General features: G+C 43.0%; 2 protein-coding genes across 2 annotated transcripts in view; both read left to right on the plus strand.

Moving 5' to 3' along the window:
- Positions 1 to 15,822, plus strand: part of LOC117196528 (40S ribosomal protein S27-like) — a 433,126-nt gene that overhangs the window by 103,744 nt on the left and 313,560 nt on the right. The window lies entirely within an intron of this gene.
- The window catches only part of CMTM6 (CKLF like MARVEL transmembrane domain containing 6), a 50,944-nt gene continuing 47,166 nt past the window's right edge, over positions 12,045 to 15,822 (plus strand). The window contains exon 1 of the mRNA XM_004279714.4: positions 12,045 to 12,286. Within this exon, the coding sequence (XP_004279762.1) occupies positions 12,149 to 12,286 (138 nt within the window). The 5' untranslated portion in view covers positions 12,045 to 12,148. The remainder of the gene's footprint in view (positions 12,287 to 15,822) is intronic.

Raw genomic sequence — 15,822 nt, forward strand, 5'->3', positions numbered from 1 at the left:
ACACGTGTCCTTCCATTTCCTCACACAGAATTTTAGAAGAACTGGTACTAAATGGTTGCAACTTAGTGAAATTAATTTTTACTTCATCAAGGGAATTCTTAAGTGAACTTGGCTTTATATTTTCCCATAGAGTGGTAGAGTGGTGAAGAATACGCTGACTACAAGTTCAGTTTGGTGCCACTGCCTTGCCTTGTGCTAGAGTGCTAGCAGTTTTACTCCACCTGCGGTGCAAACAAATGTTCACACAGTGAAAAAGGCAGATGACCTCTTAGTAGTTGTATGAGAATAGTTTTGACTTTATGGAATCCCAGAAAAGTTCTCAAGACCTCTAGGGGTCCTCTGAGCACACTCAGAACTGCCATTATAACCCAGTAGCCAAAATCAGTCATTTGATTTTGTCCTGTGTTGCCTTAGAATTTAAAACAAGGCTTTGGTTCAGAAATTTTGGTTGACGTCCTGTAGGATGTGACTCTTCTAAACATTTTCTATTAAAGTGTGTTCTGTCTTTAATGCTACAACTTTGCCAATAGTTACCTGGGTTAGTCTCCTATTATTCTGTGTTTTGTGCATGTGCACTCTGGTCTTTTCAAGTTCTACTCAGATGGGAAATACTATTAAAATGACAGGTGAGGGCTTCCCTGGTGGCGCAGTGGTTGAGAGTCCGCCTGCCGATGCAGGGGACATGGGTTCGTGCCCCGGTCCAGGAAGATCCCACATGACGCGAAGTGGCTGGGCCCGTGAGCCATGGCCACTGAGCCTGCACGTCCGGAGCCTGTGCTCTGCAATGGGAGAGGCCACAATAGTGAGAGGCCCGCGTACCGCAAAAAAAAAAAAAAGGTGATAACCAAATTTTATACAATTTTTAAAGGTTACTTTCCATTAATAGTGATTACAAAATATTGGCTCTATTCCCCATGTTGTACAGTGTATTCTTGAGCTTATCTTACACCCAGAAGTTTGTGCCTCCCACTCCCCAACCCCTGTAACCATTAGTTCTCTATATTTATGAGTCTGCCTCATTTTTGGTTATATTCACTAGTTTGTTGTATTTTTTAGATTCCACATATAAATGATATCATATCTGAGCCTGGAGCAGCCACCTGCACCTTGTGTTCCTGTCTCCCTGTGTCTGTGTGCTGCCCTGGTCCACTCTCCTTGAATTCCCCCTGGTTAATCCCCTAGTATTTGTCTTTCTCTGTCTGACTTATTTCACTGAGCATAATGCCCTCCAAGTCCATCCACATTGCTGCAAAGGTCAAAATTTCGTTCTTTTTAATGGCTAAGTAGTAGTCCATTGTATATATGTACCACATCTTCTTTATCCATTCATCTGTTGATGGATTCTTAGGTTGCTTCCATATCTGGCAATTGTAAATAATGCTGCTATGAACATTTGGGTGCATGTATCTTTCCGAATTAGTGTTTTTATTTTTTTCGGGTATGCACCCAGGAGTGGAATTGCTGGGGATGGCCACATCTTTTGCTGTACTCCCAAAGCTTTTGCTGCTCTTTAACTTCATATGCAAGAACTGCGGTGCCAGGATGCTATGGAAGACCGTGGAAAGAGGCAGAAGAGCTGGATTACTCCATTTATTAATCCCTTGACTCTGTAAGTCATTTATTGTTCCGTAGCCTTAGTTCCATCGTCTGTGTGGTGTCAAGGACAACCTGCTTAGGTGTAGAGTTACAAACGTGGTAAATGAAATTGAGGCTGTGGAGTCCTTTCTAAACTGAATCGTTGCACAGATAAAATTTTCATAGCCGCCGGGAAGGAGTTTTAATTTACATAAATTCCTTAAATACTAGTCCCATGATTATTCAAGTATGTTTAGCTATCTGCTCTAAATATATTTGTGTAATTAGACCACTTCTGAAACACCTACTGCCTTGTATGCTTGTTTCTATAAGAAAAGTTATATATATACACACATATATATATTTATACATGTGTGTATATATTTATACATATATGTATAAAATGGGATTATACCAACTGATAGCTATTTGTAAAGATAAAATTAGATCCATACCTGACATCAGTCACAGGAATCAACTCCAAATGTATCAGACCTAAATATAAAATATGAAACCATAGAATTACTAAACGAAGACATAAAATTGTTTTGTGTCTGAGTGGGGAAAGGCTTTCTAACTTTAACTCAATGCACATGCAATGAAAGAAAAATTTTATATTCACCTACCTAAAAATAATTGGGGAAAAAAAAGCATGATGGCAAAAAGCACCGTAAGCAGAGCCAAAAGACAAGCAAAAAGTTTGAGAGATAGTAGTTGTATCACAGATAAAGAGCTGATATACCTAATATTTGAAGAACTCTTAAAATAGAGGTGGGGGAACTAAAATCCTTATAGAATATAAATAGGCAAAAAACTGAACAGACAAGTAAAACATAAAAATAGCCCTTGAACATATGTATGTTCAGTTTTCCTCAGGGAGAAGTGCAAATTAAAATTACACCAAAATACTATTTCTCCCCATCTGAACGAAGAAAATTCAAAGCTTGATTCTACACTTTGTAGGAGATGTGGAGATGTTGGAGAAACAGCTGTGTTCACTATTCCTGGGAGTGCAAAACAGTGTAACCTCTCGCAAGGGCAATTCACAGTATTTAACACAACTACACAAACTTAATACTCAACTACCTAGGAATTTACCCCAAAGATACATATCTGACAATACAAAAATAATATTCACACAGTTATTCATTGTGACATTATTTGTAATTGCAAAATATTGGAAACAAGCTAAATGCCTATTCATAGGAAATTGGGTGAATAAACTGAGGTATGGCCACTCAATGTAATTATTCCAAAAAAAACAAAACCAAAAAACGAAGCTGATTTCTATGAACTGACATGCAGGAACTTCAGAACAGTGTATGTCTCTTTCCACTAAAGAAACACAGGGGAGATAACCAGAAGCAAACAAAATGTTACCTGCAGAGGGTGATTGAGCAAAATGAGACAGAACAGATAGACTGAACACCTAAGTGTACCTTTTTGTATGTTTTTACTTATGGAACTTTTGTTTATGCTTCACATTTTCAAACACTAATACTTAATCGATGATGAAGGGAAAACAGATTGTTTTCTGGAATCTTTAATGACGCTCAGTGTGAGGCACCCTGTGTTAAGAGTGGCCTTCTAATGACAGAGACACCCTGTAATCTAAATCCCAAACTGGACCCCACCCTCTTTTCCCAAAGCAGTCAAAAGATTCCACCTTGCTCCATCACATCTCCCACCCAAGCAATCAGACTGTCCTGAAGTAAAATACCCAACTGATATTAAGGAAGGAGGCTAAGTTATCTAGAGTCTTTTCCCCCAAATACCTCTGAGGAATTAACTCCGCACACAGGAGTGCAGAAAGCCTAGAACGAAAGGCATCACTAGCATTCCTTTGCCATCACAGCCCTCTGCTGGTATACATAAAATGTGGAGATTGACGAAGTTACTTGCTTATCCTCTAATCTTGTTGATAAACTATCATCCCTAGGAGATTTCTGATCCAAACTTTTCTTTGCTTACTTGGCACAACACAGCACCAAACACTGAAGTGTTTGGAAACGTTGACGAGGAAAACTTGAGACCTTTTTCTTTGCCTCTGTGACACTACTTCTGTGTTCTCCTGCTCTCTAAACATGCCTTTATTTCTGTGACTCCTGTTCACCTTCTCTCGCACTCCTGCCAAAGTCCTAGCCTAAATCCTTCTCTCTGTAGGTTCTTCCCTTGAATTTTTTTTTCTTTTTTTTTTTTTCTGGCCGTGCAGCTTGGGGGATCTCAGTTCCCTGACCAGGGATTGAACCCAGGCCATGGCAATGAGAGCCCGGAATCCTAACCATTAGGCCACCAGGGAACTCCCTTTCCTTGAACCTTTGTACAGTTCTGTCAGTTTGATGAGTTTCCCAAATGTTTTATCTCCTCCAGATCCATATTTGAAACTAGGTACTAAGAACTCCACTTGAACTTACTTCTGGCACGGAAACCTTGGTGTGTCCTAGTCTGAGTTCTTCACCTTGGCTTTGTTTAGACAAAAGATCCAAAACCTGAAAATAAGGCCGAAGGATTACCAAGTGCCCTTTCGATGCCATATACCAGACTAGAGCAGTGCTTTTCAAAAGGTGGCCCTGGGCTAGCAGCAGCAGCAGCACGTTGGAATACAAATACAAACTCCCAAGTTCCACTCAAGATCTCCTGAGTCAGAAACTGTCGGGGTGGAGCCCTAGAAATCTGTGATTCAACAGGCATTCCTGGTGATTCTGCTGAGAATCTGAGGTAAGAACTACTGAACTAGAGTGGGATTGTCAGACTGTGGCTTGTGGGCCAATCCGGCCCAGTGCCTGTTTTTATAAAGTTTTATGGGGATATGGTTGCAATATAGCATTTATTTATGTATCATTTATGGCTGCTTTCACTCTACAACAACAGAATTGAGTACTTACGACAGAGACTGCATTGCCCTCATGGCCTAAGACATTTACCATCTGGCCCTTTACAGAAAAAAGTTTACAAACCCCTAAACTACAGCATTGTCCCCCACACCCTCTGAAGGGTCATCAGTGGTCTAGGGAAAGATAATTTTACTTACTATTTATTATTGAATTGGGCCCAGAGTCTATAACGTTAGGTGTTAATTATAGAAGATATATAAGCTACAAATAATTTTTTGTCTTTATTTATTTTAATTTTAAACATTGAAGTATAGTTGATTTACATTGTGTTAGTTTCAGGTATACAGCAACTTGATCAGTGAGACGTATATCAATTTTTTTCAGATTCTTTTCCCCATATAGGTTATTACAGTGTTGAGTTCCCTGTGCTATCCAGTAAGCCCTTGTTGATTACCTATTTCAGTGGTCCCCAACCTTTTTGGCACCAGGGACCAGGTTCATGGAAGACAATTTTTCCACTGACCTCCCCCCTGCCACCAGTGACCCACGGGGCGGGCGCGGGGGTATGGTTCAGGTGGTAATGTGAGTGATGGGGAGCGGCAGATGAAGCTTCACTCTTTTGCCCACCACTCACCTCCTGCTGTGCGACCCAGTTCCTAACAGGCCGGGACCAGCACGGGTCCGTGGCCCGGGGCTTGGGGACCCCTGATCTATTTTATATATATTAGTGTGTCTATGTTAATCCCAATTGCTAATTTATCTCTCCACCCCTACCTTTCTCCTTTGGCAACCATAAGTTTGTTTTCTAAGTCTGTGAGTCTCTTTCTGTTTTGTAAATTAGTTCATTTGTATCAGTTTTTAGATTCCACCTATAAGTGATACCATTATATTTGTCCTTCTCTGTCTGACTTACTTCCCTTAGTATGATAATCTCTAGGTCCATCTGTGTTGCTGCAAATGGCATTATTTAATTCCTTTTTATGGCTGAGTAATATTCCATTGTGCATATGTACCACATCTTCTTTATCCATTCATCTGTTGATGGACATTGTGGTTGCTTCCATGTCTTGGCTATTGTAACTAGTGCTGCAGTGAACATTGGGGTGCATGTGTCTTTTCGAATTATGGTTTATCCTGATATATGCCCAGGAGTGGGATTGCTGGATTATGTGGTAGCTCTATTTTCAGTTTTTTAAGGAACCTCCATAGGGTTCTCCATAGTGGCCATTACCAATTTACATTCCCACCAAACGGTATAGGAGGGTTCCCTTTTCTCCACGCCCTCTCCTGCACTTATCGTTTGTAGACTTTTTGATGGTTGGCCATTCTGACTGGTGCGAGGTGATACCTCGTTGTATTTTTGATTTGCGTTTCTCTAATTAGCGATGTTGAGCATCTTTTTGTGTGGTTTTCTCTTTTTAAACAATGTGAGTAAAATTTACCTCTTGAAAGTGCCCGGTTTTGAATTTTTTTTTCTTTTTTTAAAAATATTTATTTATTTATTTGGCTGTGCCGGGTCTTAGTTGCGGCACGTGGGATCTTTGTTGCCGGTGCGGGATCTTTAGTTGCAGTATGTGAGATTTTTTTTTTAGTTTCAGGATGCAGAATCTTTTAGTTACGGCATGCGAACTCTTAGTTGTGGCATGTAGGGTCTAGTTCACTGACCGGGGCCCGAACTCAGGTCCCCTGCATTGGGAGCTTGGAGTCTTAGCCACTGGACCACAAGGGATGTCCCTTGAATTGTTTTTTGATGACCTACCCCAGGACATTTCTTGAGGGCAGGTGTCATATACAGCCCCTCAGGCCTTGTGAAGATGGAAGTGCCCGTAAGTCGAGGTTTTAAAGTTGTTGTTGTGGGAAATAGCCACAAGGTGGCAGGATTTCTTCATGCCCAGGTCTGATTACTCAGGCAACCAGAGCCTTAGCGAAAGTGGTGTTCCTGGGTTGTCAGTTAGAGTGGAATGTGCCAGAACAAAGGCCCAAGGACTTGTGTCTCATTACTTCTTACCCTTTACTTTTCACCTTTCCCCAGACAAACCCCAACCCCTAGAAAACTGCTACACTGAGGGTGCTTTCGTCTGGAGGTGGGGCGATTCTAAGGAAGGAGGCTGGAGGTGAGAACCCCACCACCAGGAGACGTGGAGACCAGGTGAGTTTTCAAAACTCTTCCAGCCCAGAGGGTCCACCCTTCTTTGCGTGCACTGGGCTTGGTTTAGCTGTAAGAGGGCCCGCCTGAATCTGGAGATTGTGGTCCCACCCAGAGGGGACCAGGCACTAGAGGGTCAAGGGGGGCTTATTTGATGGTACATCCTTTCTAACTCCCTGAATCCCAGGGTAGTCCAGCCTTTAGACCCAAGCCTACTCAGGCTCCAGGGATGGGACACCAGCTTGGGTCACCAAGGCCTGAGGGGAATATAGTAGGTGTTTCTTTTTTTTTCTTTTTAATTTAAATTTAATTTTTATTTTATATTGGGGTATTGTTGATTTACAGTGTTGTGTAAGTCTCAAGTCTCAGCGACTTGATTCAGTTATACATAGACATATATCTATTATTTTTCGGATTCTTTTCCCATATAGGTTATTACAGAGCGTTGAGTAGAGTTCCCTGTGTTATCCAGTATCCAGTTATCCCTGTTGATTATTTTATATATATTAGTGTGTCTATGTTAATCCCAATCTCCTAATTTATCCCTCCCCCCCACCTTTCGCCTTTGGCAACCATAAGTTTGTTTTCTGTCTGTGAGTCTGTTTCTGTTTTATAAATTAGTTCATTTGTGTCCATTTTTAGATTCTACCTATAAATGATATGTTTGTCTTTGTCTGACTTACTTCACTCTTTTCTGATAGAAGTGAAAATGATTTCTCTGCTAGAGTTAATCACAAAGGCAATAATTTGTGATTATTACAAATTAGCCATTTAGCTAATGGCTAAACATTAGCCAGTTTCGGATCTAACCTAGTAATCTTATTCCAGCTTTTTTTCATACATAGACACACTCACAGACATATACACACATACCACGATCTTTCATATAATTCTCTGAACCATTTTGCATTCTTTTGATTGCTAGTAAGTTAAATAATTCTTTGAAGCATGCTGACATACTTGGAGGACCGTCATGTTTTTCACTTTTTGAAGTTTATACTTTGATCCTGACAAGAGTTAATTCCTCCCATGTTCCTTGTCTCTGTCAATCTTTGTTATATGGCTTGAAATTTTAGCACCTGTTCCAATTCCTCCCTTTTTCTTCAAACACATCAATCGCCAAATCGCTCTGGTTTTCCCTCCCGCAGGGTCTTTTCAAGCCACCCCTTCTGCTCTCTTTCCATGACCACTGTCTGAATTTGAGCCTCTCCTTCCTACTTCCAGAACTTCTACAACAGCCCCTACCTGGCTGTTTGTAACCAGCCCAGTCTACACAAGGCTGCTAGAAAAATATCCTCAAGCAAGAGCTCTGGTCATTTCACTTCCCTACTTTGGTGGTTCCTCATTGTTCAACAGTAAAGGAAAGCCCTAGTTCCTTAGCCTGATTTCTAAGGCCCTCCAAAATCTGACCCTCAGTTTATCCTCCTTGACAACCCTTTGTCCTTCCAACCTCTGTTCTATGTGCAGTCTCTTTGCTTTCCATCCCGTTGCCCCTCTGCCTGCAGTGCCCTCTGTCCTCTTTCTGCATGTCCAAAGCTCAGTATTCTTTAACCCCCAGCTTTAAGCTCTACCACGTAGATCCTTTTAGCTGAAAGTCATTTCCCTCTACTCTGAGTTCCCAAAACATTTACTTTGTATCTCTTTTATGGCACATACACTTTGTTTTGTGACCTGGTCTGTTATGTATGTTTCTTGTTTCTGTGGCCTCTTTGTTGTTTTTTTTTTGCGATTCGCGGGCCTCTCACTGTGTGGCCTCTCCCGTTGCGGAGCACAGGCTCCGGACGCGCAGGCTCAGCGGCCATGGCTCACGGGCCCAGCCGCTCCGTGGCATGTGGATCTTCCCGGACCGGGGCATGAACCCGTGTCCCCTACATCAGCAGGCAGACTCTCAACCACTGCGCCACCAGGGAAGCCTTCTGTGGCCTCTTTGTAGGACAGTGTCTGTGGTCCAAATTTGTATCCACATTACTGCCTAACTGTGCTAACATAGATAAGAGAGCCATGAAGTTTTTTCAGTAGGAGCTGCTGGAAACTTAAAATTTCAACTGAAAAGGTAGCACCAAATTATTTTTTTAATGTTGAAAATCTCCTCAAATTATATTTTCCCAAACTATCTCTTTTTGTGAATGTTTTCTTTCCTTCATTTAAAAAATATTAACTATATTAAAGGAGAAAACTGAATACTCTCCAAAACATAAATGAATCTTCCTTTCTTCTATTTAGTGTATCTTTTCTCTATAAATAAGATTTCTCATTTCAATGCAGCAAGTCCCAGCATTTAACTATCCAGTGTTCTTTATTCATTAATGAAGCGAAAGTTTTCTATGTGGCTGCCGTTTCCACATCCAAAAGACTCCCTAGTACAGTCATCCTATGGTGTCCGGTGGGGGGACTGGTTCCAGGACCCTCCCTGGATACCAAGATCCTCAGATGCTCTAGTCCTTTATATAAAAACATGTATTTGTATATAACATATGCACATCCTCCCATACATTTTAAATCATTTCTAGATAATTTATAATACCTAATACAATGTAAATGCTATGTAAGTAGTTGCTGACATACAGCAAATTCAAGTTTTGCTTTATGGAACTTTATGGAATTTTAAAAAAGTATTTTCTATCTGTGGTTGGTTGAGTCTGCAGATGCAGAACCCATGGATACAGAGGGCCAACTGTACAAGTGTTTGTTCATGAAGACCTAAAATCTTCAGTTGGTCTTTTAATTTATTAAGAAACAATAAGCAATGCACATTTTTTTAAACTGGCAGGGTATTAGTGTCCAAATGCTAGGCACCCCCAAATCAATCAGAGCAAAGGAGGTTATGGCACATCTGCTGTCTCCTACCTAATAGCTTTCATTCCCATCGTGTTATGAAACAGTGTTCCTCCACATTTGGATGGATTTCTCACCGGTAGTATCTGGAGAGCTTCTTACAAAATTATATTCCCAAGACCCACCCAAATCCAGACACTTTGGGGCTGGATCTCCAAGGAGCTTTATTTTATTTTATTTTTTATTTTTTTTGTGGTACGCGGGCCTCTCACTGTTGTGGCCTCTCCCGTTGTGGAGCACAGGCTCCGGACGCACAGGCTCAGCGGCCATGGCTCACGGGCCCAGCCGCTCCGCAGCATGTGGGATCTTCCCGGACCAGGGCACGAACCCGTGTCTCCTGCATCGGCAGGTGGACTCTCAACCACTGTGCCACCAGGGAAGCCCCAAGGAGCTTTATTTTTAACTTCGCAGATGATTCTTCGGCACCCTGAAGTTTGCGAATCACAGGCTACATTCTATCCTCTTCTAAGTTCAAAGAGAAGCAGAGAACCTTTTTAGACTTTCCCAAGTGCACCGTAAACAAACCAAGAGCGTTGAGAGTCGTCCATTTTTTCTCCTCTCTCTAAGTGTCCTTCTTTGTAACTTTCCCTTAATATTTTATTTTGAAAATATCCAAACACAGAAGTTGAAATAATTGTGCAGTGGACACCTATGTACTACACCATTAACATGTTATCACAGTTGCTTTACCACAAATCTCTCCTTTCATCCATCTCTCTATTCATCAACTCATCTTTTTTTTTTTTTCATGAATTTCAAAGTAAATTTCAGACACAGGTAGTATCTAATTTGGGATGATGCTGACTTGAAGAATAACAAGGCAATGAATTATTGTAGCCCTTGTGAAAGCACAGTGGCTTTATTGGCCAGGATTGGTGGCTGCTTGACCTCAGCAAGAGGTTAAGAATGTGTTTAATCAAAGACAGAAGGATAGTTTGGGCTGACTGTAGATTATCTCCCCGCCTGCCACCCTCATCCCCTGCAGCAGAGTAGTTTCTGTTTGTCTCTATTCATTTGAATGGGAGCTTTTGTTTTGTTACTGGGAGAAGAAAGGGAGGTTTGGAGCTGTGGAGAACAGAAGATAAATGTGGAAGCAGAGGGCAGCAGTAACCCCTCCCTTTAACACTGTTTCAAGGCCCTAATGGAGAGATGGGTTACAGGCTGAGGTTGCTGGCTTAGTGGTTAGCAGCAAGGCCATGAGTCATACTGCCTAGGCCTACATTCTACTTGTCCCTGGGTGTTCGACCTCGGATGTGATACTCAGCCTCTTGGTCTTGTTTCTGAACCGAACTTGGGTCCTCTTGCCCAGCATGCAGCAAAGCCAGTTTACTGACACTGGGTTGTAGTAAAGGAAAGTACTGCATTTATCGGAGGGCCCAGCAAGGAGAATGGACAGCTCATGCTCAAAAGACCCGAGCTCCTTGATGGTTTTCAGGGGAGGGTCTTAAAGGCAACATTTGGGGTGAGAGTTGCAGAGGGCATGACTTTCTTCTGATTGGTTGGTGTTGAGGTAACAGGGTGGTGTTTCAGGAATATATTTTGTTTGTGGTATACGGGCCTCTCACTGTTGTGGCCTCTCCCGCTACGGAGCACAGGCTCCGGACGCGCAGGCTCATGGGCCCAGCCGCTCTGTGGCATGTGGGATCTTCCTGGACCGGAGCACGAACCCGTGTCCCCTGCATCGGCAGGCGGACTCTCAACCACTGCGCCACCAGGGAAGCTCTGTTTCAGGAATATTAATCACCAACCTTCTGGTTCCAACCAGTCTGGGGTCTATGTGCTTGTGGTCAGCATGTAGTCACTATCCTCCACCAGCATGGGGGTCTTAGTTCCTGCAGAACAACTCAAAGATCTGTGGTCAGATTATGTGTATATATCCCCTGAGGAAGAACTAGGACTCTGTTTAATCCCTGAGCTATCATTTCTTGACTGCTTTTCTTTTGTTTCTGCATTCCTCACTTCCATAATTAGTAATTGCTTGAATCTGCTCTTGGGAACTCAGGGAAGGCCTAGGAAGACTAAAGCCTTTTATTAAAAACAAGAACTGGGGGACATGGAGGGGCTTTTGTACCTGGGAGGACTGGGTTCCAGCCTCAGTTTTCTCATCTGTAAAATGAAAGTAATTACAGTACCTACATTATATTGTTGTGGAGAAAATATGTGTGCCTATTATGTAACTTGATCAACTTCGGTTGCTAAAATATAATTACCTTCCTTGATGAGTATCTTTAAGTTCACACAAAATTAACATATAGGGCTGTAGCAGCTGGTGAACAAAAAAGAGACAAGTAAATGAAACAATTTTGATAGTTAAGCCTAGAAGGAATTCAGAGAGAAGCAGGAGGGAGAAATCCTGAAAGTCCTTCAAGAAAACCCATAGCACTTAAAATGAAATCCAATTTTTTCCCTTGCTCTGCAAGGCCCCTACATTATCTGGCCTCTGCCTACATCTCCAACTTCACCGCCTCTCTTTCTCCCTTATTTAACCTAGCCACACCAGCCGTTTCATAAGGACCCGAGCTCATTGGATCCTCAGGACATTTGCACCTGCTGTTCCCTTTCCTTGGGTCTCTCCGTAGATCTTTACAAGTTAGAAAAGAGGTAAGGCCTCGCGGCAGGGGGCGGGGCTCTGGAGGAGGCGGGGCAGGGGCGGAGTCGGCCGGAAGTGGGGCGGAGGCCCAGGAAGTGAAGGTCCTGGTAGCGGAGTCGGCGAAGTCTGCGACGCCAGTTGCGGCCTTGCGTTCCCGGACCGTGGGCGATGGAGAACGGAGCGGTCTACAGATCCACGACCGAGGCGCACGCGGGGCCCGCCAGAGGCGCCCGGAGCGGCCTCGTCGCCTACTTCAACCTGCGCCGGCTCAAGGGGACCCGGCTAATCATCAAACTCCTTCAGCTGGTGAGTCCGCGGCCGGGGCTCCCGGGCGAGAGGAGACAGTCGAGCGGCTCTCAGCTGGCAGTTAAGAAGCGGCCGTTTCCACATCTCCAGTTCCTTCCCTCTCCGCCTGGGGAGGGTCCGTTCCCCTCGGGGCTCCCCCTTCCTGCCGGCGCCCCCTCATCCCGGCTCCCTCCCCCGCTGGGTCCCCGACGGCTACCTAGGACCACCGAGCGTGTTTGGCGGGCGCAGGAAATGCGTCAGAGACCCAAGTGAGCCGCGTAGACTTTCTCTCCTCCTCTGTAGGACTTCGGCTCTTCTCCCAGCTGTAACTCTGCATTATCTCCCAAAGTGCCTGTATTTAGACTATGAAACGCTTTTTGTTTATCTTTCTCTGGTTCTTGCGGGTTTCCTGGTGCGAGCCCAAGGGGGCAGTTTAATTTGTTGGACAAAGTCTTCCGATACTACACGAGGCATAGAGATGTGTGTGTCCAATAAATTGTCTCCCAAAAGTTTTATATTGACTGGAAAAGAATTACTTCTGAATGAGCAATATGTGTGTACCAAATACGAAGTCAAAAGGACAGCTTTTTGTGTGTGTTATGTGTAGGTAGCAGAGCGAGGGCATTCTTTTTCAATGTCGCTGAGTTTCAGTTTACTTTGGGCATTGGTTAAGGACCTTAAACCTACTACTGAAAATATCAAAACATCTTTGAGATTTAAATTTTAATTCAGATTACACACATATTAAGTTCCTATGTTTTGTTTTAACCAATGATGGGTAACATTTTCTGCAAGAGGAAAACTCAGACTGTTTATAGAGTGTTTATGGGTTGGGTTGGTTTTTTGAACCAACCAAGTGAAAATAGCCAGTTAGTTTCCTTGGAAAAATCTTAAGTTCTTAGAAATCAGGTAACCAGAACTTATATTCTTAGAACTCAGATGACTTGCTTTTATTGGATAGAAAAATAGTAGTCAGAAAACAAACAGTACTTTTTAGCCACCAAAAAGATCACTTCTGAGAATAATTGGGGAGTCATTTGGAAGCAAGTGACACTGTGGCCTGTGGAACCCAAGGGTCTGGCTCTGTCTCCTTTTAATTCCATACTGGCAACCTTTCTGTTCTTACCAGGTGTCATCAGCTCCCTCCTGCCATTGTTCCTTTGCATGGGCGGTTCCTTCTACCCAGAAGGGCTTCCTTCTGCTCTTCCTCTTGTCAGCTCTCACTTGACTTTTAGATATCAGCTATGTTTCTCTGCCTTAGAGCTAAAATGTTTCTACATAAATAGAACTCTTTAGAACAGAAAAAGGTTAATATTCATCTGAAGCACTCTTGCTGCTCAAAAGACATCATCAATTCTGGTCTGTTGCCCATTAAATCTGCCTTTAGTTGCCTTTATGTTTCCTTTCTAATCAGAACTGGCAAATCTAAAGTAAAATTTCCCATTACCTTGTTTATAGTTTAGTAAACTGTAGTTCCATATCTTCAGAATAGAATACAGCCAGAAGTTTGGATAGACTTTTTACTTGGATGTGGAGAGGAGAGGAAGATGAGTTTGCCTTTCGAGGGTTGTTAGACTATTCCTGCTTGTTCTCCATCATCCGTAGGAGTGAGAGAATAAAAACTGCCACTGCACAGCTTGCGGGATCTTAGTTTCCTGACTCGGGATCAAACCTGTGCCCTCTGCAGTGAAAGCTCGGAGTCCTAACCACTGGACCGCCAGGGAATTCCCTCTGTTTATGGGGAACTTGTAATGTTACAAGAACACTTTCTTTAATATAGATAAAAAAAATATTTCATTATTGCCTTTCATTTTGATGGTTTTCTTTTTGTTCCTGCTTTGTCTGTTTTAATGTCTTGCCTCTTCACAACAGTATATTATAGGAGTTACCCAGAAAGTCCCAAGGAAGTTATATATAGAATAAATGAAAACTGTCATCCAGCCAGGGGCAACAGGCAAAGTCTTCTTTGCCTTAACTCAAACTCTGCCTTTAAGTTGTTTTACTTTAGATAACTTATTTTTTAATTAAATAGAATTGGAAAGCTCCAAGAAGGAAACAACCATAGTGGAGAAACCCATAATCAAAAGAGGAGGTACTTTGGGCTTCCCTGGTGGCGCAGTGGTTGAGAGTCTGCCTGCCGATGCGGGGGACACGGGTTCGTGCCCCAGTCCAGGAAGATCCCACATGCTACAGAGCGGCTGGGCCCGTGAGCCATGGCCGCTGAGCCTGCGCGTCCGGAGCCTGTGCTCCGCAACGGGAGAGGCCACAGCAGTGAGAGGCCCGTGTACCGGAAAAAAAAAAAAAAAAAAAAGAGGAGGTACTTTAATAAGAGACCTGCAAGCCCTATGACATTTTATTCAAAATATAGTGCATTTCTGTGTTTGGGTACATTATTCTAGACCCATAAATCTTATCGGATTCTCAAAGACCCCAAAAGGGAAATGAATCTTATTCTAAAACTTAAAAAACACTGTGTACTTAGGAAATTCTTAGAGTCCGAGGAAGTTGCATTGGATTTCCTCTGAGGTTCTTTCCACTCTTAAGATTTTTAGAAATCTCTGAGGCTCTGTGGGATGTGCTTGCTGGTACAGAGCTGAACACCAAAGGGTAGACAGAGAACGGAGCCTGCAGACAGAAGGGGAGGTTAGAGAGAAAAGAGAATAACCAGTTCTTGAGTTAACATACTCTGGGAGTTACATGGCTCTGTCTACCATTCAGATGTGACCTTAATTTTTTCAAAGGCTTGTCCATACACCCTTCCAGAGCTGAAGAAAAAATAGAGACTCAGCTGAGAATTTACCATAAGGAGTCATTGCAGGTCTAAATTGATGCAGTCACTTTATGTATTGTACCCTTAGACTGGTCCTTATGCCCATATTTTGTGACGTTTTTGTTATTGTTATTTTTGAGGGAGTTTGTTTTTGTTTTAAGGGAAGAACTGACCTTTGGCAACCTAATTCCTTGCTAGTAAACTGGTGCAGTCATCTAAGTATGTGTGATATTCTCTCTGCCACAAGCCAGCATTGTGTTTATGGTACCAATTGAATGTCCTGAAGGTTGCATAGTACTATGATTATAATGACTTCTTTTTTTTTTTGGCTGTGTTGGGTCTTCGTTGCTGAGCACGAGCTTTCTCTAGTTGCGGCGAGCCGGGGCTTCTCATTGCGGTGGGCAGGCTCTAGGCACGCGGGCTTCAGTGGTTGGGGCATGCTGGCTTAGTAGTTGCGGCAGGTGGGCCCTAGAGTGCGCGGTCTTCGGTATTTGTGGCACGTGGGCTCAGTAGCTGTGGCTCGCGGGCTGTAGAGCGCAGGCTCAGTAGTTGCAGTGCACGGGCTTAGTTGCTTCGTGGCATGTGGGGTCTTCCTGGACCAGGGATTCAACCCACGTCCCCTGCATTGGCAGGTGGATTCTTAACCACTGCGACACCAGGGAAGTCCCCATAATGGCTCTTCAGGCAAGCAGTTTGATTTAGAATTCACCAGTCATTTAAATTTATTAAATTATAAATATTGTTACTCTGTAAGTGCCAAGAAACAGATCACTTAGAAACAGTTTGT

Source organism: Orcinus orca, chromosome 10 (assembly GCF_937001465.1).
Source record: "Orcinus orca chromosome 10, mOrcOrc1.1, whole genome shotgun sequence".
Lineage (NCBI taxonomy): Eukaryota > Metazoa > Chordata > Mammalia > Artiodactyla > Delphinidae > Orcinus > Orcinus orca.